This window comes from Momordica charantia, assembly GCF_013281855.1.
Source record: "Momordica charantia cultivar OHB3-1 chromosome 4 unlocalized genomic scaffold, Mcharantia_2.0 BLBB01000004.1, whole genome shotgun sequence".
NCBI lineage: Eukaryota > Viridiplantae > Streptophyta > Magnoliopsida > Cucurbitales > Cucurbitaceae > Momordica > Momordica charantia.
In genome coordinates, this window is record NW_028275162.1 from 29,121,252 (window position 1) to 29,148,699 (window position 27,448).

A 27,448-nucleotide genomic window follows, 5' to 3' on the forward strand; every position below is an offset into this window, starting at 1 on the left:
GTTTCTCCAATATTTTGGATAAGAATTTAAAAGCTTCACTTCTTAACTTCAGAAAAAGGAAAAAAAAAATCATCTTCACTTCTCGGATAAGGTCTGGTAATTTTTTATTTTTAGAAAAGGGTTGAGGGCATTTAAGACATTAACATTGATTTAAAAAATTGGAACATTAAATTTAAAATTTATGATATTTTGTAAGCACATGGAAAATATGTGAGAGAGACTGAGAGCGACGGATTTGAGAGCTGTGGGCCATAGTAACATGAACCACTAAGAGGAGGTTAAAATGCCACGTCTGTTGGGGCATGTTAAATTAAATTACTATTTCAATTTCTAATATGTGTTTGATTTTAAAACTTTCACTTTTAATTTTGAGGCTAAAATATTATTTTAATCATTATATATATTTTTTAATTTTTTTTCCTATACTTTCAAAATAGTTTTGATATCTATAATTTTAAATCATTTCTACAAATTCTACGCATAACAGAAACATAAAATATAAAGTTATGGTTGAATTTCAATAAATATGTTGATGTGGTATCGTGTTAAAGTTAGTGATAAAAAAATGAGATGTAAAATAAAATTAAATGACCAAAATGGTAATTTTATTTAAAAGTACAAGCATCAAAACCAACCGTTTAAAAGTATAGATACTAAAATAAATCAAAGTTGAAAGTACAAGTACCAAAATAAATACTTTAAAATTACGGAGACCAAAATGAATCAAAACTGAAAGTAGATAGACAAAAATAATAATTGACCTAACTTTTATAATGAATTAAAATTTATTATTTTTACACCGATTGCTAGAGGTCAAAAGTTTTTTTCCGTGGTTAAAAGAGAGCATTGTTCAACGATAATTGACACACATCTCCAATCAAAAGTGATGAGTTTAATCTCCCACCTCACCTCATGTGTTGAACTAAAATTAAAAAGAGAAAAAAAATCAGTTGGAAATTTTGTAGGGGTCAATTTATCAAATTTTTCTATTGTGTCCAATAAAAATATATTAGGTACATTGAGATCTGAGAACATAATATTAGAAATCAAATTAGGTACTCCAAAAATATATATATATATATATATATATATATATATATCAGAAATCAAATTATGATCGTTGATTTAATCGTTTATCGTTAAATATTTAAAACCAACGGTAGGGGTAGAGAGATATTTTAAGGGTGCAAGTTGCAAATATTGTATTATTTCCTAATATGTACATTGATGTTTGTTGGGGCTATTTTGGTAATTAACATTTAAAGTGAAAGATACTTTAGTACAACTAGCAAATATTTTATTCTTTCTTAAATATGAATAATTTATATTTTATAATATGTTATATATTACCACCATCATTACACATTATTTAAAAATTAAAAGGTAAAAGGTTTAGAATCTAGATGTTTTTTTTTTAGTACATTTTTTCCTCTCTTTGTCGACATTTGAATAAAGTAACATGAATGGGAGGATTCCTACGTGAATGAAAATCTCAAGATCAACCAAGTTTCAATGGAGTTATTACTACTGGACCTGGTTGTCAGTGGGTTCAAAAGATAGTAATTAAGACGATATATATTTTATTAAATTATAAAATGAGGTAATATTTTAAAAAATACATTGTTAATCTTCTCGTTAAAAAAATAAATAAAACATATGCGTTATTCAAGCAATTGTTTAAATCTTTTCTATAATTATACTTATTTTCGTGGCTTTTTATCTTCAATTTTAGTTCTTGGTTCATGTATTTTTAAATTATTAGACCTATATTATTTAGTTGAATATTTTCAAAAATCCAATAGGATTCTTTTTACTTAAAAACGTAGTGATTTAATTTAAGTGAAAATTTTTATTTGTCTGTATTTCTTTCGATTTGGGAGCTAAATAGATGGCTGAGAGTAGCAATGCTACGACCTTTCATTTATATTTTTATCCTTTTTTATTATAATTTTAACATGACATTTTACTTATTAAATTTATTGAAATGTAGTTATAGATACAAATAAAACGTTTCCATTTTATATAAAATTTGTGTTAAAATTTTACAAATAAAAACCAAATTGGTCGTTATTTAAAAGTATAAGGATCCAAGCAGACATCTTGAGAGTGTAATTATTTAAATAAACAAAGGTTTACAGTAATGAACTAAAATAAATATATTGAAAGTACATGAATTAAAATGAACCAAACTAAAAATACAAATACAGTGATAAGAATCAATAGTATTTAAACCTACTTATTATGATATAGAGTTTCAAAGTCATCTATTGACTTGAATAGTTGCTTCGTTTTTCAAAAGAAATATTGACTTAAATAGTTTCGAATGGACGAGGTAAAATGAAAGCATCTTACCATATAAAAATTGACATTTTTGTCAAACGATTAAGAAGTTAGACACAAATGGACTCAAACATTAATTATAAGCACAACAAATAAAACAAATAGTGTGCTTAATTTCATCACATGATAAACTATTCACAATTATCAATAATGCAGCTCAATTATCATATTCCACCCACCCTATAAATCGTAGGAAACTTTTTAGCCTTTTTCAGCTTTTATATCACTTGTTCTTTTTAGAGGTCTTTTTCCATGTTATAGTGTAGTGTAAATGTTAATCAAAGTTGATGCACACAAAAATACTTTTTGGCCCAATGTAATGAGAAATTTTATGGTTTTAAATAAGAGCTCCTTCGGTAACATTTTCGTTTCATGTTTCTCGTTTCTAATTTTATTAAGAAATTTAAGCATTTGACGATCATTTATATTTTCACGTTTTTCAAATTTTATAAACAATTTTACGAAAATAAATTTATTTTTTCTTGTTTTCGTTTCCAATTTGTTTCAACATAAATAAAAAAACTTATTTTGTCATTTTTACATCTATGGATGTTGGGTGTTCTGCAATGAAACAAGAAACGGAATTGTTACCAAACGGGTTCTTAAAAATTTTTTTATTAATAGTTTGAACTAATTCTGTGACTGATTTGAATTTAACCTGAATTTACATAGAATAAAAATCGCATTAATTTTAAACTTTTAAATTAAAATGATGAAGAGAACACTACAATTGTTTGAAATAAAACATGTTTTATTTGCATTTGATTGGTCCTGAGTGGATAATGACGATGACACGGACCGTGATCCACAAGTTAGCAAGATTGCCTTATCAACTCTTCATTTCTTTTCCATCCAAAAATATATATTTTAGTGGAGAACAAAAATGAAAGTTTTGTGTTTTATATGTTTTAATAATCAAGTAGAAATCTCTGTCAAATAATAATAATAATAAATAAATAAATAAAATAAATAAATTATAAATCTGATTTCGTTGGCGAAGTTTTAAATTTATTTTATTTTGATTCACCAGCTTTTAAATAACTATATTAATCATTTAAGCATTAGAAGTAACTATATATAGTTATTACTATTATTTTTTCTCCTTTTTTTTCCCGATAACACTAACCACTGTTATTTTTGTTTCTAACAAATAGATAACATGGTTCATTAATATGAGTATTGTATTAATGTATGTCCATTAAAAAAATTTATTAGGTGATAAAATAATAGCAATGATCACATATAAAGATGTAATTTTTAAAGTTCATAAACTAAATTAGACAACTTGAAAATCTATAAATAAAATTGAAGATATTTGAAATTTTAGAGAGAAAAATAAAATTTTTTAAAGATTTGTTAAATATAATAACCTTAAAAGATTAAAAAAATTTTATCTAATTTATTCTCTTGAAATTTTAAAATAAAAAATTAGATATAAAAAGTTTTGTACGAAAAATTTCAATGATGCATAAATGTGTCTGTTGAATTGTCTTCTTCCTAGGTGAGATGTGACTTTGAGAATATCTCCAGAGTTAATGAGATGAAAGGTTTGTCTGAGGATATAATGTCAATATGTGTAAAAATAATATGAACCAAAAATAGAGATTCGATGTGTCACTACAATCTCGATTGTTGTTTGTTTGTAAACTCAATTGGGTTGAGTTGTAATTAAGAGTACCAAAATTTCAAACGGATTGTTTTTGTTTATCAAACATCTCTATCTCAGGTACAATGATTTTAGGTCTTCAAAACATCTATTTGGGATGTTGATTGAGCTATATATATATTATGTATTCCGTTAGTTACTTATTTCATTGGTTTTTTTTTAACAGTACAATATGTGTGGGTGGGGATCGAACTCACAACTTCCGTTTTGACAGTTACTTGTCTCATTGTTAAACGTCTTTTAAGAAATATGTAGTTGTATATAGTCCAATAAATTACATTACTCTAACTGAGTTATAAGAATTATCCAAATAATTTGTTCAATTTTATCAATGTAATCTAATTATTTGGAGTTGTAAAAATTTATGTTGATTTCTTAGTTCGAATCCTACCAAAAATTATTCAAATTTGGTTGGTTCTAATTATTCAAATAATTTTCTCATATTTATGTATACAGTATAATTATTTGAGCTGCAAATCTAAAAATTAACTAATTCAACTCCAACTCTAAAATATACCTCACAAATATTTCAAACAAGAAAATATTGCAACGTGACCTTTATTTTTATTTTTATATTACACATCAGGATGAGCTACGTCTGTTGGTAAGTTTGACCTTTATTTTAAAACAAATATACATACACATGGGAAATTTTAGATTATGCATAGAGTATAAAATATATTCATTTATCAAGGTTGTTTCATCAACAAGTCGATATGTCCGAGTGGTTAAGGAGACAGACTTGAAATCTGTTGGGCTTCGTCCGCGCAGGTTCGAACCCTGCTGTCGACGCATTTTTTTCATTTGAATCCAAATTGAGATTGAGATACTTTTTGTTGAGCCCATCCACCCTCAAATGGCCCAACCCAACCCCTCCTTTACTTTGAGCACCACCCACTTGAATAGATTCTCAATTTTTGAAGAACGAGTCCAGTTGACAACAAACACTCCACCACCATCACCATAACTTATTTGCAGTAGCGAACCTGAAAAAACCAAACTTGAGTCCTTTTTTGGGCTATAAAATGTTGGGTTCCTTAATGAATCCGCAAGGCGCAATGTGTGGTTTGAAGTTTGAACATGTGAATCTGAATAACTTCCTTCGCTAACCTTCCCCTTTCCAACTCATCCCTCCACCATTACTTTGTCCTTTTCTTCACCATTATAACATCAACCCTTCTTCCTCATTTCCATTTCCATTTCACAGAAGAATGGCGGATTGGGGGCCGGTGTTCGTGGCCGTGGTGCTGTTCGTTCTCCTAACCCCGGGATTGCTGGTTCAGATGCCCGGCAAGAGCCGTTTCGTGGAATTCGGGAATTTCCAGACCAGCGGCGTCTCCATTCTGGTTCATTCCATTCTCTATTTTGCCCTCATCTGCATCTTCTTGTTGGCCGTCGGTGTTCATGTCTATATGGGCTCCTAATTCCTAACTCCTAATCCAACATCCATATTCCTGTTTTCTCTAACATTTTGTCTCTTAATCAAACATAATATGGTTTTAATCTATCTGTCTGCTACATTGCCCCATTCTGTTACTTTCTTCTAGGGATTTGATTTGGTATTCCTGTAATTGAATTAGAATGCGTTCAATCGAAAAACATTGGAAATTTCACTGCACTTCCAAGTTTCTATTGGTACTGTTTAACTGTGTGATACTGATGAGTTTATTGAATTCTTTTTCTTCCGCATTGTTAGGAATCTGATGCCTAATGTTAGTGACCATTTTTTTTTCCTTCAAAAACTTATAGATCACTATTCTCCTTCCTCACGTATTGGACTTTTCATCAACAATCTTATTCCCAAACCTTGAGATGATTTCGAATTTTCCTCACACTTACCAACTCTAACATTCAATTCAACAACCCTTTTAATACAAACCAGTTATACTAATTCATTTGCTTTTTTAACATGCGTGAGAGGAGAGCATTCAAATCTTACTAATATTTGACATTGCCAAACTCAAATTCACACGCTAATATGTTAAATTATTATTAGACAAATGCTTATCCATTAGGTAGACGGAATCCAATTTAGCGCAGAAAGATTATGGTCTAAAATCGTATTTAACAGAAAAGGTCATGACTCTATTCTTCTAAGAATGGACTAGGGGAAGGATCCGCTACCTAATTAATTTTTATGATTAAATAATGCCCAACGGAAAACTTGATATAACTTTAATATCTTAATTTTATTTTCAACAAACTAAACTAGGAGTCGGTATCTGTTTGAACTTCCAACCTCAAGTGTAGGAGTATCTATTATTTACCACTGAATTATACCCATGTTAACTTTAATAAGTTTAAATCACCGCTAAGTTTTTGGAGTATATATCATCCCTATGAGTTAGAACGAACGATGACTAGGAAAATACAACCCTTTTCCAATTTAGCTCTCGTTCAAAATTTCAGAGTATTAGCATTATTATGAACAAACTTTCTGGTGAGAAAAGTGAAAACTTTGATCTAAAAACCACAAAGACAACGAAGGATCTGAACATGAATTACCATGAGAGAGAGTTTTTCCATTAGATCATGAGTAAGAAACATGGAAGCTCTACAAATCATCAGTCAAAGATAACAGAGAGAGAGAGGTAGAAATTACATGGAGATCAGCACCAGCACTAAATGTAAATATGGACGTTAAGCATGACCAAAAACAGAATAAGGAGGAGAAGGAAGACAACGGCATGAACAAAAATGGAGGCAAAGCTGGTCTTCAAGTTCATGAACTCAAGGGGCCGTTCCGATCCCGGCATCTGAATGATCATCCCGGGCGAGAGAAACGCGAACAAAACCGAAGCGATCAGAGGAGCTGCCAAATCAGTCATCCTTTTATCCCAGAAAAGAAAAATGGCTGAAGAAGAAGACTACAAACGAAGAGTTTTAATGGTAAAAGGAAGGAAATGAGGGAATAAAAGTTGGGAATGAGAGGAATAAGAATTTGTGTAAAAGGGGCCGTTCTCCACCACCACGTTACCCCCTTTTATTCTATTTCTATGTCAATAACCCCACACATTGGCGGGTGCGTTGCATTATTATGCCTCCACTTCCATCAAATTAAATCCTCCATCATCTTCTATTTTACCAATTCTTTATTCTTAATATTTAATTAAGTGATTTTTTAGAATTTATCCAACACGGGTTTTGAAATATTTGAACTTGAGAAGACCATAAGTCTAGGACACAAATTTTAGTGCAATTATTGGTCAAAAAAATAGGGTTTTGGAAAAATGGAAAGTAGAAGCACATATATCCACCATCATTTCCGGATCTTCCTTTTTAACTTCCCGCTTATTCTGCGCCGACCGAGACCGACCCGCCATGCTGTGGCCCATCCCACTCTCTGGCCCACTTTATCGTCGAAATTTGGGCCACGTGGCCCATATTTGACTCACCTTACTGGCTCCATGGACGATTGCAAAACAAGATGTCTGCTTCCGCCGCACACAATACTAGCCCCTAGTAAATTAATAACGGGTGTAGTGTCACTCTCGTAATTACAAAACAAATTCTCGGATTCCCACATTTTCCGAATCCTGAAGTAAAGCGTTATTTTTCATGTCAATACGGAAACATTGAAAAAAATTGAAACACTGCTGAATTCCAATTCTCTTCTTCGTCTTCTTCGCGAGTTTCTTCTGATTTCTCCTCGAGGTTTAGTGAATAGCGGTATCTGTGAAACGATGTCGGATTGGGCGCCAGTGGTGATCGGCGTTGTACTGTTCGTGCTGCTCTCGCCGGGGCTTCTGTTCCAGTTCCCGGGGAATAATCGGCAGTTTGAGTTCGGCAGTATGAAGACCAACGGCAAGGCCATAGCCATTCACACTCTCATCTTCTTCATCCTCTACGCCGTCTTCATTCTCGCTCTCCATGTCCACATCTACACTGGCTGATCCGGTAACCTCTTCCCCTCGCCTCTGTTCCGTTTTTCATTCCAGATTGTTACGAAGTGAAGCTGCTGCAATCTTGGTGATATTTGTATCTTGTTTCTTGTGTTTCTTTTCGGAGCGGATCTTGTTTGATCTGTTTGTATTTACGATTTGTAGTCGGAGATTCGGAAGAGATGAAAGGCATTTTGTAAGTTAATTGGATTTTACTTACGCCTATGCCACAATTGCTAGTGTAGACCTAATTACATCGAACATTGGGCTCTGTACCTACTCTTTCTCATCGATGAATTTCTTTTTCTTGAGAAATTTTCCCTCTATTCTTTGATTTCATAAATTTTAACGCATCTCAGGGAGAAGATGTTCGTCTTAGTGCGGATAAGCTGCGGATATTTGCTGAGTAAATTTGTTCAAATTTGGTTCGTTCCGTAGAAAAAGGAACTACTACATGAATCTATTGGATATTGATTAGTTAGAAATAGAGAAGAATTTTGCTCAAATTACTCGGTGACCAGCGTGAAACTATTTATAGAACTTTATCTTTCTTATTAACCCCCCAAAAAGAATGGAAATTATAGGTTACATTTAGACAGATTACAAAATATAGAAAGTTATTGTTCAAACGGAAGAAACAGGAAATGGAGCAGAAGTATGCTAAGTTCCTAGAAGGGAAGGAAAAAAAAGGGAAGCAATTCCTTTGGCGAAGGTAGCCAAAGCAGATGATGAAGTCAAAAGTGTATGTGAATACCAATTGCGATGACCAAAATGGTGAGTATGCAGAAGAAAATGATGGCGTGCACCAGAATGGCAATCCCACTGGTGTTCATGTTCCCAAACTCCACCACCCTGATTCTCGCCGGCAACTGAAAAAGCAGCCCCGGCGACAGGAGGATGAACAGCGCCACCGCGATGACAACCGGTCCCCAGTCAGCACTCATCTCTATCCACAAAAGAGGAGTTGTTTTGAACCAGTTGGGTTTCTTTTCAAGTTTCAGAGTGGAAGAGAGAATTGAAGGATGCAATCACCTGAAGAAAAGGAAGTCTTATAAGGGTGAATGAGTGTGGTGAGCTGATTTGCTTAACGAAGAAGGAGTTGGGGGGACGATGCCAAACTTGGGGAGAAAGAAGAAAATGGTTTATAAGAGAGGGAAAGGTATGTGTATGTGATGAGTTGATGGGAGTGGATTTGCTTTATGAAGATGGAAAGAAAAGGATTTCGATTTTCCCTTATTTCTAATAGTTGTGGAATGGAGGGCTGTCTCTTTTTTCTTGCTTTAGAGATGAGTGAAGAAGGTGGAGGCTTTTGTTTAAAGAAAGAAAAATGGATGTGTGTGCTAAGTGTAAAGGTGGGTTCATAAGGCTTAGAGTATTTGGGAATGCTTTGTTGTTTATGATTGTCTCTTTACAGCAAAATCTTAGAAGGATTGCCATAAAAGATGATTAAAGTTTGTGGAATTGAGTATATATCATCGTGCAATTATGAATATGATCTCATCCGGCAGATTGGACTTTGCACACTTTGTTTGGGTAATGAAGAGAATATTTTGTGGTTGCATAACAAAAATGTTGTCAAGGTGGTCAGGCGCCGAATGATACATTGCATAAAATATTAAAGTTTTGATGGGTAGAAGAGAAAAATATAGAAAGAGAGATCTTTCTATTTCTACTTAAAAAAAATGAAAAACTATCAAATTTATAATGAAAATATATCAACCTGAGTTTAACTCAACTTGTTTCCAATAAAAAAAGGTGTTTTTTTTTGAATTCTCACCCATCACATTTATAGAGACAAATTGGTCTATTCTTGCCTTTGGCTTTGTAGGCAACCGGGGCCAGTCATCTCTTCTGACCACTAGTGTGAATAGGAATCAATAAAAGAAAATACTTTGTTTCTTCAAACATTTAATAGTCGGTGAAAATAAGATTTGGTCTATTTTTCATGGATAAAAAATAACAAGCACAAGAACACAAATCACTTTATTGGAAACGTCTCTCGAGGATGAAAGGTAGAAAGTAAAAATCAAATGGCCAGTAGTATATAGGGAAGGGTACAGAAAAATATTTGAGAAACGTGATTTAAAGGTTTCCTTTCCATTATTGCGACTGTGTAGTCCATCTTTTGATGAACATATTGTTAAATTTTCAGTTCAACTGGAAAGGCCCATGCATTTTCATAGCCATATGGATCTGAATGTGCCGCCGGCGCCGGCCAGAAAGAGACGAGGCCATCACTCTCAACTCTCAACACAGCTTGTGAATATCGAATCAAAGCAGCATTGTAATTCCCATTATACACACACACACACACACACAAACCTCTGCAATCCATATTCCGATCAGATTGGTTGAAAATGGCGGATTGGGGGCCGGTGCTCATCGCGGTAGTACTGTTCGTGGTTCTGAGCCCGGGAGTGCTGTTTCAACTCCCCGGAAAGGGCCGAGTGGTCGAGTTCGTGAACCTGAAGACGAGCGCCATCTCCGTCTTCGTCCACACTCTCATCTTCTTCGGCCTCATCACTATTTTTCTCATTGCTATCGGTGTTCACATCACCACTGGTTGACAAGAGTAGAAACCTTAATGACTGAGCTAAGCTCATCTTCATTTGGTTGGTTGATTTTGGTTTCAATTTGAATTTTTAGTATAGTTTTGAATTTTATAATTTGCTCCTATGATCTATATATGGTTGGATTTGACTTCACACTTCATACTTTTTAATTTATAAAGATAAAGATTGAAACAACCGTGTAGCTTCAAACTATATATAAATCAAAATTATACTTCACCTTATAATTATAATTAAAATTTTACATTATGTCAATTATAAACTAAATTGACAATGAAGTTAACTTGTCAATCAACCCAAAGCTCAACATGGAAGTACTATTTGAACTTGGGTTAGGCCTTCAACATTTATACATAAATATCAGAGAGAATATTTATTCAACATGATTCCACATTGTTCATCAGTCAATTATTCAAAACAATTCCACAGGAGCACCCGAATCTAAATAAAGTGCCAATAATTGTGTCTACTTTCAGATATTTTAACTCCAAAACATTCAATATGTAGATTAAATAATCCGCGCAACTATATACTACATTTCCATCAATCATTTGAGCATAGTTATGAACCTATTGGAAAATGACAGTAGAAAATTTGATTAGTATTTACATTTTACAAGCATTTGCAACCAAAGAAAGACAGTAGTTAGTTTAGTTTATTGATCCTCTACACCATATTTTAGGTGGCTAATCTACTTCTTCAATTGGTTAATCCCTCAAGTCTAAAGCGTTCTTGCACAGAAGATATGTAGTTGGCCGCCTTCCGATCGATGTGTTCGTCAACGGCGATCCCGTAAGAGTTCAAAAAGCTAGCCTCGTGAACATTCATGGCGTCGTGAACGACTCTGTGGTTCGACTGAGCCATTGGCTTCTCCTGGTGATGAACCATAAACGAAACGTGGCACGAACAAGACGAGGAGTTCGATGGCGCTGGCTTTGCCTTTCTGCTACCTCTGCTGCAAGCCATGGCTTCCCCATGGAGAGGACCCAGCATGCCCTTCACAAGGCCTCTTGCTCTACACCTTGAATCCATTTTTTTAACTTCTCAATGTTTTTTTTCCAACTGGGGGAGTGGTCTATTTATACTTAAAAGGGGTAATAAAGGGGCTTTGAAGGGTTTTTTTTGGGAGATATTTGTGATCTTTATCTTATTCATAAACAAAGAGGAGATGGATATGAAGGAATTTTACTGTATTCTGGTGGTGTCCCACCAAGGAAAAAAGCAAATATCTGGGAGCATAATATTCAGATTAATATTATGAAAAAGTTATATTGGTGAGATATGGGATTCAGACCTTGGTCTTAATTAATACTTAGAGAGCCAATATAGTGGTAATGGCATTTTTTTTTTGATGAATTTTATATAGACTAATGCGTTATTGTTGTGGCCAAATAAAAGATAGAATTCAATTCTCTTTTGGACGAAGATTGAAGATCTTCTACTTGTTAGCTTTCTTCACTTTCCCTTTCCTTAATAGAGCAAAATAGTTGTTGCTTTATGCTTTTTTATAGGTCTTTTTCAACTTCCAAGTGGGATTCACATACACCCTAATAAAAATTAGAAAGGTAGTTAATTAATCCAAAGCTAATTAAGTTTTTGTTTTCTTTCCTTTCCCTTTCTTTCTATCTAGCAAATGGGTTTGTTTCGATACATGAGAAATGAAAGAATTTGTAATAATCTGATTTTCGAAACGAGGTTTATAGTTTAGATATGTAAATAAATTATTTCTTGACATCTTAAAAATCCATCAACAAGGATTCAACCAAACAACTTTTAGATAGTTTAGATATGTAAATAAATTATTTCTTGACATCTTAAAAATCCATCAACAAGGATTCAACCAAACAACCTTTAGAGATGAGGTTTCCATTGTTTACAAAAATTTCTAGCTCCTACCCATTTTCTAACGATCCAAGGTCATAGGACATCTCCTTGAAGATTTTTTGTCATTTTTTTTAACAATAGTTTGGTATTACATGTGATTTTGGTTAGATATGGTTTATTAGGTTGATTAGAACACATCAACATGGCTGAAAGTAGCAATTTGAAGAAAGTCTGCACAATCTGAATATACTTGCCAAAAAAAAAATGGTGCTAAGCTTAGTGTGATGTTTGTCAAACACCTTTAATTATGATGCTTAATCTTGTTTAAGTGTTGAATTTGATAGAATAATTTTGATACAATACTAATTGTACTCTTCATCCATTCTCTTCTCTTTTCTAGTATCGGTCTTCTCTTTTCTAGTATCGGTGTAAGAAGCCTTATAAGTGAATGCACGGATCACAACTACTCATGTGATTTGTTCGGATGTTATGTGCGCAAGTCATTAGAGATGTAATAACTTCAGCTGCAGTGCCACGTCATTTAACCATATCATAACCTTCTTGATTGTCATGTATCCTTTTTAGTACGATATATGAGAATCGAGATTCGAACCCACGATATTAATTTTTAATTATTATTAAATGTTGAGTCCCTTCTATTCAGAAATATTGGATAAGGCAAGGCTAGATTTGGTTGATGAATCTAACACATGAAATCAAAATAAATTGGAATATGTATTAGTGGGACAATAAATTCGAATATATGTACTAGTCGTGGAACAGAGTATTTGTAGATGTAATAATTTAATATGTAAATATTCTAAATGTATTCTGAAAATAAAATAATATAAAAATAGTTTGATGGAAAATCAATAATTAATTAATTTACTATATTTTCATTAGTTAAAAAGATAATTCTTTTATGGTTAAAAAAGTAATTCATTCAGATCTGACCTAAAGATTTTGTTTTTGTTTTTTTAATTTTTAAAAAGCATACCTACTTTCTCTCAATTTTTTAAATATATATTTTCCACCATTTTTACAAACACATTTTAATCGTCTATAAATACTTCAATCTATGTATTTATTAGTTTTGTTATTTACTTTTTAAAAATATTTTTAAAATCTAGGTCAAATTTTAAAAACTAAAAAATATATATTTTTAATTTATTTTGAAATTGGGTAAAAAATTCAAATATATTTTAGAAAATATGAATTAACATACCAAAAAAATCAAGCTAGTTAGTCGAGATTTTAAGATAAAAAAACAACCGAAACATGTAATAAATTCAAAATTGTTCTTTGAAGTCAGGTATAAACTTTCAACATTTTCGATCTTTGTACACATAATTTACATTTTTTTCTAATTTTTTATTGAAATAATTTGATCCGATATTTAGAACCAAATCGGAATCTTATCCGACAACTTTCCACTGTATATATATATGTATTTTTTAATTTCCATTCTGTGTATACATATTTTGCGGTATTTCCATTCTATATATTAATACAAAGATATTTTATAAATTACATTAATAACATTGTGAAACTTAGTTAGTTAGTTATAGATGCCACGTACAATAAATCGTACAGGTGGCACACACATACAATGAAAAAGATAACGAAATAATATTCCTTCCAAAATGTTAATTTCCCTAAATTAGTAAATTAAAAATAATTTAAATCTTATTTTAATAATAATTTTTCATACTTATCTCTTTTTTCCCCTTATTTGAAGCAATACTTATCCTTTTATTATTTATAAACTTTTCCAATCTTTTATTCTAAAAAATTGTCTAATTTAGTGTACTCTTTTCCACACCAGTATGTGAAAAGAAGAAGAAGAAGAAGAAGAAGATTAAACTATGCAATTGAAGTGAAAGAAAAAACCCTAAATTATAATAGCAGACAAAAAAGAGAACATCTAAAGTTCAATTATACCAGAACTTCAAATTCGAAAGGGAAAAGAAAAAAGTGGTAGTGGTAATGAAATGACCTCCAGAATCTCGTACATTCAGCAGCAGCACGGAAATTCCCAAACTGCACAGAAATTATCGGGGAAATGTAAATAACCTCAACGCAGAATAACACAATTACAGATCCCAAAATTGACGAAGAAACAGAGAAATTCACCGGCGGAAACATGTTTAGGGTAGGGGCAGAGCAGCGAGCGAGCAAAATTGGACAGAATGGAAACCACGTTGAAGAAGTAGAAGAGAAGGAGCACGGTAATGAGGAGAGGAACCAACAGGAATCCAATCATGAGGGCGATGGTTCCGAAGAGAATCAAAGCCATGGAAATCGCGATGAAAAGCGAGGCGAAGACCGCCGGAGAGGCACTGGAGGTGAGGGCGAGGAGGCTGTGCTTGGACGGGAAAGATCCGGCGGTGAGGGAGGAGGCGAGGATGGGGATCGGGAAGGGAGGGATTCTGAGGACGTCGACGATCATGGAGGAGAGCTGGTAAGAAGCCCTAGAATCGTCTCGTCGACGACGATGATGATAATGATGGCTCATGGTGAAACTACGCAGAGGATGAGTAAGCCCGTCCGGTCCAAACACAACTCTATTTATTTGGGGTTTTTCCAATACCGAAACAACCACATAACAGCCCGTTTGTTACAATAATTTTCGATTTCTCGTTTCTAATCCTATCATGAAATGATAATATTTATGTTCGCTGATTCTCGAAAATTTTTAGAAATTTTAATAAGTTTTTTAAATAAAATTAAGAAACAAAACAATAAAACATAACATTACCGGTTTTAAGAGCTCCATTATTAACCTTCTCGTATCCAATTTTATTAACAACTATTCATCTTCTCAAAAAAAAAAAAAAAAACAACTATTCATGTTTTTTTTTCTCATCTTTTATAAACATTCTAAAAATTGTATAGAACTTTTAAAAATAACAAAAACAAGTTTTTTGTTCTTTTGTTCCTCGTTAATTCATAGATGTGTGAGGACTATGCAATCTTATCTTTCTTTATTAAAAAGGGAAACATAAACAAAAAGTTAGGAACATTGCCGAACAAACTATATACTTCATTATAAAATATATATCATTTCTAAAAAAATATATTTTTTTTAAAATATAACTATTCTTATGATATTTTATATCGACTTTGATTATCCAACTTTGTAAAAAAGTTCAAACTTTTTTTTTTTTAAAGATGGAGCATATTACAAAGAAAAATTATAGATTTCACAGATATTTACATATACATATTTGTAAATCTCAAATATCTATATCCACCATACTTAAAAAATGAGCTTCAATATAATTTTGAAAGATGTCTCTTACCAATTTCATTAAGTAATTTTGGGGGTGTGACTAAGATGGAGGAATCAAATTCAGTCTTTCGAGATCATGAAGCTAAATTGAAACTAAATCTAAATGAGAAGGATTAGATTAAAAGACTAAATTTTGTAATTTAACTTGCATTTTAATAAGAAAAATAGTATAGAAAATGAGAAAGGAAGGGGGCATATTTGTCCAAATGGAAGTATGTTAACGTGAATTTGACAAATTTAATATATTTCATGTTTAAAAGGGGCGCATTCAGCCAGATTAGACTGCTTCGTCGTCCCCGCTGAACTGATGCCATGGCGAGCTGCGTTTCTGGTTCCAACTTCTTCACTGGCTGGAAACCAATCCCTCAATTAGAAGTAGTTTCACGCGACTCTGTAAGGTAGAAAAAATTCACTACGTTCCTTTTCTTTTCTCTCTTATTTCTCGAACTCAAGCCACTACTCAGTGCCATCTGCTTGCGTATTGTTTCACTTTAATCTCCTTTTCTTTCACATTTGTAGTTTGAATTTCCGAAGAATCAAAGCTCTCAAAGTGAAATCCGACTACTCTTGCTTTGAGGTGAGTTACAATCTCTCAACTCTGTCCTTGCTTCGATTTATTACCATTCAACAGCTATCTCTGTCCTCCTTTAATTTCACGTTTATTTCATATTTTCTTTTTCCGTTCCAGTTGCCCTAATTGAGATTCACACTTTTCATTTCGTCATAATTTCTGCCAAATTGCACCTTGTAATGGAAGGTCCTACTGTTTTAAATTGAAACATGAATTATTTCAATCTCACGCTTCGTAGAGTTTTGTTTGATAGGCCATGTCTGATAGGACCTCTGATTCTTGCACCCAACCTTTTTATCCTTTGCTGCATACATCTAGGATCCGGTGGTAGCGCAATTTGGTGGAGTGTGGATGCTGTTGTGAAACTTGATTCCGCTACTAAGTTTATTCGTGACTCTTTAGGTTAGGGATTTAAGCTATCGACCTCCAGGGACTGAGCTTGCTCTTCTCGATGCAGTTAATTTTTCCCTTCGAGAGAAAAGGTACAATTTTCTGCTCTCATTTCAAGGTATATATTTTGGTAATATAGTACGACGAAGGGTTCGAATTTCTGCTTGTTAATGAATTGGTTATTAGCGACAAGCTTGACTAGGATTGAGAGGGACGGTTTGATTTAACTCCCTAATAATGAGCATGGACGGGAAAATGGCTTTAGAAGTTGATGAATGAATAAAATACTTTTCTGAGGCCTAAAATTTTCTTCATCTCTAATAATTAAATGAAGCAATTCAACTTGGCTAACCTCTATTTACTATCAAGGCACTTATGAAGGACTTGTCTGTCCTTCCAGCCGTTTAGGAATAAAGGGTTTTCATTTACATATTTCTAACTTGGACTTCTTCCCTAATATTTCTCTCTCAGTTTATTAATGCACCCGTATACTTCATTACATTTCCCTTATTAGTTTGCTTTTCTGTTGATTATGCAGTTTTGGGTTAATTTTTGGACAGAGTGGAAGTGGAAAAACTACTTTATTGCAGGTTAAGCTATTTTCTTAGACTTTTAAGTGAATTTGGCCTTCCCTTACTTTTTCCATGTCTCTTTTATTTACTTATTATTGGTTAGTTGTTTATGGGTATGCTATTCTTTCTTCTTCAACATTCTGTGTATCCTCTTTCTTCTCTAGCTTCTTGCAGGTCTGAGCAAACCAACTTCGGGTTCCATTTATGCCCAAAAATATGATAAAGAGGGAAAACCATGTCAGTCTTCTCAACCATTATCCCCTGAGAGAGTTGGTATTGTCTTTCAATTTCCAGAGAGGTATCGTCTATTTTGGTTGGCCATGTGTTGAAACTAGTGTAGAGTATTATTGAAATATTATTATAAGAAGCATTACAAAAGCTGGGATGCTTTAAATTTTATAGTATACGGGAAACACTTGCATTAATCAATAAAAGTTTGTAGGAAGGCTACTGAATAATGAGCTTATAGATAGACTCTTGAATTGACAATAGACATTCTAGCCCACTTAATGGCCATAAAAATTGGCATTATCTCTAGTGACAAAGTTAATACGAATAGGAGACGAATGGGTGAATCTTAGTGGATCGTGGCAGCAAGGATACTCTTGTTCAATGGTTAATATATACACCGACTTCTGAAATTGTCAAATTCTAGAACTTTTTAGTTTGTGATGTTTGTTGTCTGTATGTTTAGTTTCCCAAATAATCGAATGGCTCAATTCTGCTCTTATTCTCATACTTTTTCATCATTTATGGTTTATTATACGATAAGTTGCTGAAAATATTCTATTGCTCAACGTAGGTACTTTGTCACGGACAGTGTGCTTGATGAAGTCACATTTGGGTGGCCACGGCAAAAGATTGATTTTCATTTGAAGGAGCAACTTGCTTTGAGACTCCAAAGAGCAATTAATTGGGTACTTGCAATCTGTTTTCAGTATCAGTTGCTTACATTCGTTTCTTCTGTGATCAGAATACATGATTTTCATATCATAGCATAGGATTGCTTTACGCCTTTCTGCTGATGACTGTAGGTGGGATTAAATGGCATAGCCTTGGACAAAGATCCTCACTCTCTAAGTGGTGGCTACAAGCGTCGTCTTGCCTTGGCGATCCAATTGGTAAACCTAATTAACAAATTGAACTCATGTGAGCACCTTCACTTTGTGAAAAAAAAAAGGAAAGACATGTTTGAATAAACTTTGGGCATTTTGTTAATCAGGAGTATGAATTGGAGAACAAAATAAACTGGTACTGTACTTTTTATACTAGGTCTAATCTAACAACTTTTAAAGTTAGGATTCTTGTTAAAGCTTAATTTTTTCTCTCTGAATAAAATAACTGATTATTGTTGAAAAATATTATTCAATATTAGGGGGTACTACGCCCCAAGGGCGGCTCTGTTGGCAAGGGCTTGGGGTCTCTGGGTCATATCGACTTAGGGTCTCAAGTTTGAACCTTCAAATGAGCTTAATACAAAAAATCTTTGATGTCTCTTGGGTTTGGGCCTCACGCCTGCCCCCAGAGATAGGGTAGCAAAGCTCCGACTCCCAGTTTTAAAAGAAATAAAAAAATTAAGGGTACTACAATAATAAATGAGCAACATGATTTTTGTTGCTGATGTGAATGGAAAATAACGCTTAATGCTAATATTCTTTCATCTGATTCTAATTCTAAATTAATTTGTTAAAGCATAATTAATATTTGTATTTTAATTCTCCATTATTGACTGTTCATTCTAATTGTGGTCCAGAACAATTCCTCTATGGTCAATGCAGTCTTTACATTGTACCTTTCAAAATGCTTGTGTACCTGTAGACAGGAATAACATATACATTGAATAAGTAACTTCTTTTGCAGGTGCAAATCCCAGATCTGTTATTACTGGATGAGCCTCTGGCTGGTCTTGGTATGAATCAATTTAACAATCCTTATAAAAATAGTCTTACCGTCTGCTAAAGAAGTTGAGTGTCTTGCAAACTTAGCGATTCAATAAAATTGGACATCCAACTAAGGAAATTCTGGATCACTCAATTCTCGTATTTCTGTTGACTTGATGGCACTTTTATCATTGACAGTTCAGGAATTTAAGGTCTTGATTATGTCATTGATCAAATCAGAAGGCTAGAATGAATAAGCTTATGTTCCAAGCTTTTTTAAGTTATTTAAGCTTGGGTTCTCGTTTGCCCTTGCCTTTCAGTTATTTTTGTCAATATTTTCCCGGAAACAATGGTTTTTTAAAAAGAAAATTTCCATTATTTTTATAAGGATTGATTTCATATTACTTCATTCTAATGTGAATTTTATATTTATGATATATAAGTCTTAGTATATGATGCTTCTTTTCAAAATGTAGGATGTAACTTGGGCTTATGCTTTTTTTTTTAATGCTCCTTAGTTCTTATATGGTAGATTGGAAGGCTCGTGCTGACATTGTGAAGCTCTTAAAGAATCTAAAGAAAGACTTAACTGTACTTGTCGTCAGCCATGATCTCAAGTTAGTCTGCTTTTTCACTCCTTCCAGCTTTGTTTTAACTGTTATTTATATTAGTTTATTCTCTTGTCAAAAGGAAAGGGGGAAAAAGACTATGATTTTTTAAGTTACGTGGCCAGTTTAATTAGATTGGGTTCAGAGAAAGAAATGACAATTTTAAGCTCTCTGATGTTCTATACATGGATTGAATCTCTTCATTGAACTTGACCTCAGATTTGTTACTTTTCTGATAGCTACAGTAATATGGAAAGCTGATGAGACTTTTTTTTTAATTAATTTTTTAGTAATAACAACATTGATGTAGCATGAAAAATGATCTAGAAAATATCCTCTCCTCAATTTCACCTGTTGCTCACAACGTCAATGACATTCTCAAATCTCAACATTAATTTCCTAGTGAATAATCATAACATTTTAGCCATGTCTTAGCGCTGAATAGTCTTAGACTATTTTCTATGCCAAGTACCTTCAGTTGGGTGATCATCTTGGTGAGTCGTATTCAGTATTCTATGAATAATAATACTTCTCTTTTAAATTTCTGTTCCTCACTTAACTTGGGTGAGAACTTTTAGGTGCGTCTCGATTCTAGACAACCACTAGTTCTCAGCGTGCCAGATCTAGTAAAAACAGTGAAAGACCTTAAAACTTTTTATACATCTCGTTCTGATTAATTTACCATGATGTTGCATCCATATTTGGCAATAAAATAAGCGTTACACTCAATGTGTTGGAAGGGTAGCAAGTTATTCTGAAATTTGATATTTGTTAGAGTCAAGTTTATTGCACTAAATCTAATGCAACTGCATTTCATTTCTTCTACCAACATCTGGTAAAGGTCATTATTGCCACTTTTTTCATTTTGTGTTTAAGCTGTTCTAATTATTTGATAAAGGCGTTCCTGTTCACTTATATAGTTGTGTTCCTTTCAGAGAGTTTGCTGGCTTAGTTGACTATTCATGGAGAATGGAAATGGGCGGTGTTCTTAGAGAAGAAGCTCTACCTATTTAATTTGAAATTATTTATTGGCGCTAATGCTGTGAGTATCCTCTTCTTAATTTTTCCATTTTTGTTCAAAAATGCTGGCCACAATCTGCAAATCAAACTTGTGTTGGATTTTGTAAAACAAACTTTTTTCTTTTTCCCTTTTTTTTAAAATTTTTTTAATTTAGTCATGTAGCTACGAGGATTGGAAACTGGAAAGTGGAGGTTCAACATTACCACATTCAAATTTTTAGCGGGCTACATGTTTTGAAAATATGGGCTTTTCGTCTTTCATAACTAGATTGCATTGCTTCTTTGCCTGAATTCTCTTCTCTTCATTCTGATCAAATATTTTGTTTTTGCTTTAAATTTTCGGCATGGCATCAACCACAGCCACTGGTGCAGCTTATTTTTGTTTCTGTGAGTCACTACATCGACTCAAGGGCGAAAGCCTGGTTGGAGATTCACAGGTAATGGAACCCAACCCCATGTTGTAAACTCAGGACTAGTATTTAAAATATTACAATATTTTAGAGAAGCCCAAGTTTGTTGATAACGATATTTGATCGGTATTTTTATTGATATCGACACTGTAATCCTCAACAATCCTGATAAAAATAGAAGCAGTTCACTCGACTTGTTTTCTCAGCTAGTGGCCACACTTCTGAATCTTGGGATTTTGGCTGTTGTTTTCCAGAATTTGTTTGAAAAGATGATGGAACTGGAAGGCCTCATCCCACCATGTAAATTTGTTGATTTTAAAGTGATTTAATATGAAAAGAATAGTAGGATTCGTTAATTCATAATCTTCTTTTAATTTATAGTCCCACTGTAATTGTAGTTGTAATTGTAATTGTAATTGTATCGAGTCAATTCCCATTTATTCTTTACCAGTTTGGCAAGTGGCCCAAATTCTGCAACTCAGATTTCTTTTGTAAGTATATTCTCAGTAGCTGATTCTATACCCATCCATGAAAAAAGATTAATGGATGAGTTTGGTTTGACTCTTTGACTTGGTATTTTCAAGTGATTTTTTTTTCTTTCTCAAGGGGGGAAAACATTAATTAAATATTTGTTTAAGTACTTTTAATTTGTTAATAAAACTTTTTTTTATTGAATTTATAAATTTCAAACAATTAAGAATATTTGGTGACGTTGTTACTTATTTCTTTTTTTTTTCAATTTAGAAAAATAGAACTATATTTAGTAGTTCTTTCTTGTTTCTCGTTCTTGAAAAAAATTGATAATCATTTGTTCTCTAAAATTTAGATTTTAAAGAAGGTAAAAGTTTTATATGAAATTTAATGTTTCAAATTAAATATTCAAAATTTTTATGTTAAATTTACTTTTGGATACTTATTATTCATTTTTAAAATTAAAATGATAAAATAACACTTGTATCTATATTTTGGAAAATATTAGAAATAGAAAGAAGTAAGAAATTTGATTTTGTTAGTTCTAAAATTTTTACATAATTTTAAAAATATTTCTTAAATATGAAAAAGGAAAAATATCGATATTTACAAAATAGTTATGGATCTCAAAAATTGAAAATAAGAAAGAAATGGAAATGTTATTAAATAGATTCTAAACTTTTCAATTGAATTGAATTTCTATCTAAGTTAGGAGTTCAATAAATAAAAGATGATGACCTTAGAATTGATTTTGGCCAATTTAAGAATCTCTCTCCTAAGAGGCCACATTATTGTCGCCTATTTAAGCCTATTATTCTAAATTCTCCCTAAAAAGCTAGGGCAGCCTTCTTTTTAGTATTAGCCTCTTAATTTAATTGTTGGCTGACATTTAAACAATGCAAGTTTATGGCATTTTCGTAATCCTTTTGGCCTTTAGGTTGCCAAAAGTTGACCGTAAACTTTCTAGCATCTACATTTTCTAACTTTCCCATATAACATTCAAGTTAACTCTTAAAGGTGCAAACAAAATACTTCAGTGAGGCAATACATGTCGTATTAACTTTAAACAAATTTGGGAAAAGTATAAAAGTAGCTTTCAAAAAAGTATATTTTAAGATGAAATAGTAGTCTTATAAGATTAGTCGAGTTGCATACAAATATATTCTAGATACGAAAAAAATATATCCAATAAGACGTGATAATTAAATACATACAAGATGCTCAACTCTCCTAACAATTTGTTAGATGAAGCTTTCATATACCACTCCAATAATAATTATGAACCAATACTTGTATTCTCCAACGATATAATGCATCCCCTAAATAAAATCAATCACCTTTTTTTTTGCAGCCCCAGCGATACTATCACTATAGTGGATAAGCAAGCATCCTCATTGTTCAACTATTTATATTTCAATCTCCTTTAAATAACCACTTTACTCCCCTAATTTTGATTTCAATTGGAAACTTTCATTTCTATGGCTTGTTTGGTCAAAAGTTATCGATAGTCATAAATGAATTAAATTTATCCCAATCCATCAGCTTAAGCTTTTGGGTTGAGTGGTAGCTTATTTATCATTAAGATGGTATCAGAGTAGGAGTCTTGTGTTCGAACATCTGCATGGGAGTTTCCAAGCGCACAAGTGAGAGGAGTATTGAGATACTCATAAATGAATTAAATTTACCCAACCCATCAGCTTAAATTTAAGCTTTCGAGTTGAGTGGTAGTTTATTTATCCTTGAAAAATATTATTAGTTTTTTTTACCCTCTATGTAACTTTGGATGTGACCGAGAGACAAACGAAAAAATATCTAATATGTAGAATTTAGTGAAACAATAAATTTTGTTTCATCATCAACTACAATGTAAATATCAATTTGAATTTAACTCAATAAAATTAAGACATTTATATTTGATTAGGAAGTCGTGGGTTTAAAAATATACGCGAAAAATAATGAGAGGATTAAGGAGTGACGGTGATATGCAATTTGAGGATATAAAAAGGAAAATATCTTAGGCAAAAGTGTCATTCGTTTCCAACCGTCCCTTTCGCGTCCACGTCAAAGTTCCAGCTCACAGCCCTTTGGGTTGGGTCCCACACTGGCCTCTGCCGCTTTATTCCAGACCGTACCGGTGCCGGTTGCTGGAATTGGTACACGTCATCGCAAAACAGCTGGGATTTGGGAGATACTCCGATCATCTGGTAGCCACGTGTCACGTCATCAGGGACCATGGGTACATTATGATGTTATCTGTGCTGTTCACGGGATTACTGCAACCCATTTTTTTTTTGGATTCTCTGCAGACAGAATCTATAAACGCTTTAAATTGGTTTAAATTGCTTTTTTTCTTAAACAAAAAATTTATTTAATTTTAGTTTTTATTTTAATTTCTAGGCTTTCTTATTTATTTTATTTAAGTTTCTTCACATTTAAAATGTCTAATATTAATCTTTGAAATTTAAAAAAACTCCTCTCATTGGTTGGTTGAGTCGAGTTTGTAAGAAAGATTTTAAGTGACTAAATAATGACAGAAACTAAAGTTATCAAATTAAAGATTAAAGAACAAGAATATGTTAGAGAAAATTACAATTCCATAATTTATCACAACTAGTTATATTTTTCTATAATCTAAAACGAAATACTTAAAACAACATGCTTGAGAACGACCTATTATTTTCTTCTATTTTGAGTTCTGTTTGGGGAGAGAATACCCTGGACACGTGGAGGACCCCTATTGGTGCTCCAAGATGACTCATGAGTCATGCCCAGCTCGGACGCCCGAGATCACCACCGCTAGCGTTGACAGATGCTAAGTATGAGGGCCGAGGTGAACCTGGCCGAGGTCCAACCTACCGGGAAGCTCGGTGGGGGCCGATGTGAACTACTGTCAGCGGCGTGATTATCTGGTGTAACCGTCGGTCCCGAGATTACCGGGTGTAACCGTCGCGAGATTAGCGGGACTACCACCCATAAGTAGAGGACTTCACTCCACGATCAGGTACGATGATTTCTGACCTCGAACTAAACTGGGAATCCGACCTATACTGACTTGATCGTCAGAGTGCTCACCTTTTTGTGCAAGTCCGCCCAAGTATTCAGATCGGTCCGGAGGCCGAGTTCGAGCTGCAATATGAAATATACTGTTGTGCATATCCTTGCATAAACATTTGGCGCCGTCTGTGGGAACGACAATCTAAGTCATCCCAATTCTTTTAAACCAACACGCGAGCGAACATGGTTCAACCAGCGAACTCGACCAATACGGCAGATCGAAGGACTCTAGCTGCCAGCGATGCCCACCAGAGGGAGGTCGGAGCAGCAGTGGTAGAGGGGCAAGGTCACGACGGCCTAGCAACAGAACCCCTCCGCAGGTCGGCACGAATCACCGCGCCTGTCCTACCACCTGCGCACCCAAGGACATCCAAGGCCACCCGTGGCCGAGGTGGGACCTCTAAGAAGGGCGCCCGGGGTCCAGCCCCGGCTCCAACAAGTGAAAACTTTGACGCACTCCAGAGAGAAATGGAGGCAATGCGCACACAAATGCGGTCCATGGAGGAAATATATAACTAGATGATACTAGCTGCAGGCGCAGGGTCCCGATCTGAAAATCGAATGACGCGCATTGACATACGCAAGCAAAGGGGTTCCCACCTCGGCCCAGTCGAGGAGGAACATCCCGAAGACAACGAAAGCGAGGGACACACTCGCCGGAGGGGAGACCTCCGTGAGCATCTTAACAGGAAGAGAGGCTCATCTCTCCGAAAAGGACAGTCACCATCCCGCTCACACCGGAGCACCAACCAGCAGGCTGAATCCTCTCACAACCCAGCAACTCCTGCAGGAGTGATTACAAGAGAAGAGTTCGACCAGCTGAGGGGCCAGCTCGACGCTCAGGTGGAGGCCCTAAAGGCCAAATGTGAGCAGAAATAAGGTTCACTAAACGATGGCGACTTGGGAGAATCGCCCTTCACCTCGGACGTTTTGGAAGCACCAATCCCTCCGAAGTTCAAAGCTCCTACCGTGAAGCCTTATGATGGGTCGAAGGACCCCAAGGATTATGTTGAGGTCTTTGAAGGCCTCATGGATTTCCAAGCGGCATCAGACGCAATCCAATGCCGCGCCTTTCAGATCGCGCTTACTGGCAGCGCGCGATTGTGGTATCGGAGACTGCCAGCCAGGTCGATCTCGACCTACTCTCAGCTGAGAAGGGAGTTCCTCGCCCAGTTCTCTTCTCGGCATTATGACAAAAAGACAGCGACCCATCTCGCCACCATCAGACAGAAGGAGGGTGAGACGCTGCGAGAGTATGTCACCAGATTCCAGGAGGAGCAGTTGAAGGTCGCACACTGCTCCGATGACTCGGCCATGTGCTATTTTCTCACCGGTCTAGCCGACGAAGCCCTCACGGTGAAACTTGGAGAGGAGGCCCCGGCCACCTTCGCCGAGGTGCTTCAGAAGGCGAAGAAAGTCATCGATGGACATGAGCTCCTCCGAACCAAAACCGGCCGACCAGAACGAAAGATCGGCCGGGGCAAAAGTGGAAAAGACATAGAAAAGGCAGATCCCAAGTCCAAGGACAAGGGATCCTTTTCCAGCGGCCGAGCTGAGTATCGAAGGGCGGAGAACGGACCTACCAGGAGCCGACCTTACGAACGCTTCACTCCGACCACGATTCCAATTTCCGAGATCCTAACGAACATCGAGGAATCTGAAATGGAAAAACTACTCAAGCGTCCTGAGAAGCTTCGGGGAGCCCCGGAGAGGCGCAGCAATGACAAGTATTGCCGCTTCCATCGGAAGCACGACCATAACACGTCGGACTACTGGGAGTTGAAGCGCCAAATTGAGGATCTAATTCAAGATGGCTACTTCAAGAAATTTGTGGGAAAGCCCAGGACCAGCTCGGCAGAGAAAAAGGAAGAGCAGAAGCGTTCGAGGACGCCGCCCCGGCGCACTGACCGACCTGCGGTCATCAATACCATTTTCGGAGGGCCAAGCGGGGGTTAGTCCGGACATAAAAGAAAGGAGCTAGCTCGTGCAGCTAGGCGTGAGGTGTGCATCATCGGGGAGCAGAGGCCGACCTGCCCAATCACCTTCGACAGTACAGACTTAGAGGAGGTGCACCTGCCCCACAATGATGCACTTGTGATTGCTCCCTCGATTGATCATGTGGTGGTCAGGAGGGTGCTGGTAGACGGAGGCGCATCTGCTAACATCCTGTCCTTACCGACCTACCTCGCCCTGGGATGGACGAGGTCGCAATTGAAGAAAAGCCCGACACCGCTGGTTGGGTTCTCTGGAGAATCGGTCATCCCAGAGGGTTGCATCGACTTGCCGGTCACACTTGGGCAGGACCAAACTCAGGTCACCCAAATGACCGAGTTCGTGGTAATTGACGGTAGATCGGCCTATAACGCCATCTTTGGGAGACCCATCATCCACTCATTTCAGGCCATTCCCTCGACACTTCATCAAATTTTGAAGTATTCCATCCCCAATGGCGTGGGCACGGTCCGAGGAGAACAGACCGCTTCGAGGGAGTGTTATGCCTCCGCACTCAAAGGCTCATCGGTCTGTGCCCTCGAAACTCTCGCCGGTAGGGATGGGACGCTCGCGTTCGAGGCCGACCTGCCGAGGAGGGAGTTTGCCGCACCCACTGAGGAGCTCGAGCTTGTTCCTCTGCTTAGTCCCGAGAAGCAAGTAAGCATAGGAACCAAGCTGGGGGCCACCGACAGAGAGGAGCTAATCCACTTCCTCAGATCCAACTCGGATGTCTTTGCGTGGTCCCATGAGGACATGCCTGGTATTGACCTGAAAATTATGACGCATCGCCTCAGCATAGATCCGTCATTCCGACCTGTAAAGCAAAAAAGAAGACCTATAAACAAGGAGCGGAGTGATGTAACTGTTGAGGAAGTTAGCAAACTTTTGAAAGCTGAATACATAAGAG

At 35.3% G+C, this 27,448-nt stretch overlaps 6 protein-coding genes and 1 non-coding gene across 11 annotated transcripts; 5 read left to right on the forward strand and 2 right to left on the reverse strand.

Moving 5' to 3' along the window:
- The first annotated feature begins 4,716 nt into the window (after nt 1-4,716).
- Nucleotides 4,717-4,798, forward strand: TRNAS-UGA (transfer RNA serine (anticodon UGA)). The gene has a single exon. It is a non-coding gene; the product is annotated as a tRNA-Ser (tRNA).
- Nucleotides 4,799-5,217: 419 nt separating this feature from the next.
- LOC111006599 (uncharacterized) lies at nt 5,218-5,624 on the forward strand. The gene has a single exon (XM_022278612.2). It carries the CDS (start codon nt 5,218-5,220, stop codon nt 5,428-5,430), a length of 213 nt encoding a protein of 70 aa, XP_022134304.1. The 3' UTR covers nt 5,431-5,624.
- An 873-nt stretch (nt 5,625-6,497) lies between these two features.
- Nucleotides 6,498-7,005, reverse strand: LOC111006601 (DUF3339-domain containing protein). The gene has a single exon (XM_022278614.2). It carries the CDS (start codon nt 6,832-6,834, stop codon nt 6,628-6,630), a length of 207 nt encoding a protein of 68 aa, XP_022134306.1. The 5' UTR covers nt 6,835-7,005; the 3' UTR covers nt 6,498-6,627.
- A 258-nt stretch (nt 7,006-7,263) lies between these two features.
- LOC148212110 (uncharacterized) lies at nt 7,264-8,178 on the forward strand. The gene has a single exon (XM_088122835.1). The coding sequence runs from the start codon at nt 7,690-7,692 to the stop codon at nt 7,897-7,899; it is 210 nt and encodes a 69-aa protein (XP_087978961.1). The 5' UTR covers nt 7,264-7,689; the 3' UTR covers nt 7,900-8,178.
- Nucleotides 8,179-8,621: 443 nt separating this feature from the next.
- On the reverse strand, nt 8,622-8,984 carry LOC111006600 (uncharacterized). Its single transcript, XM_088122836.1, has one exon. The coding sequence runs from the start codon at nt 8,829-8,831 to the stop codon at nt 8,622-8,624; it is 210 nt and encodes a 69-aa protein (XP_087978962.1). The 5' UTR covers nt 8,832-8,984.
- Nucleotide 8,985: 1 nt separating this feature from the next.
- On the forward strand, nt 8,986-10,592 carry LOC111006581 (uncharacterized). Its single transcript, XM_022278588.2, has one exon. It carries the CDS (start codon nt 10,245-10,247, stop codon nt 10,452-10,454), a length of 210 nt encoding a protein of 69 aa, XP_022134280.1. The 5' UTR covers nt 8,986-10,244; the 3' UTR covers nt 10,455-10,592.
- A 4,070-nt stretch (nt 10,593-14,662) lies between these two features.
- Nucleotides 14,663-21,585, forward strand: ABCI11 (non-intrinsic ABC protein 14). 5 transcript variants are annotated; one of them, XR_002600887.2, is made up of 13 exons: nt 14,667-14,818; nt 15,834-15,971; nt 16,093-16,150; nt 16,547-16,626; nt 17,073-17,124; nt 17,271-17,404; nt 17,909-18,023; nt 18,141-18,227; nt 18,967-19,015; nt 19,519-19,603; nt 20,530-20,636; nt 20,975-21,051; nt 21,279-21,585. XR_002600887.2 is itself a non-coding variant. In XM_022278788.2 (12 exons), exons 2-11 carry the CDS (start codon nt 15,886-15,888, stop codon nt 20,606-20,608), a joined length of 825 nt encoding a protein of 274 aa, XP_022134480.1. In that variant the 5' UTR covers nt 14,667-14,818; nt 15,834-15,885; the 3' UTR covers nt 20,609-20,636; nt 20,975-21,229. The 5 variants fall into 5 exon arrangements, 2 of the variants coding, with proteins under 2 accessions (XP_087979428.1, XP_022134480.1); XM_022278788.2 differs by lacking the exon at nt 21,279-21,585 and having other exon boundaries at nt 20,975-21,229; XR_015790492.1 differs by lacking the exons at nt 20,975-21,051; nt 21,279-21,585 and having other exon boundaries at nt 14,663-14,818; nt 18,141-18,255; nt 20,530-20,585.
- Nucleotides 21,586-27,448: the final 5,863 nt, after the last annotated feature.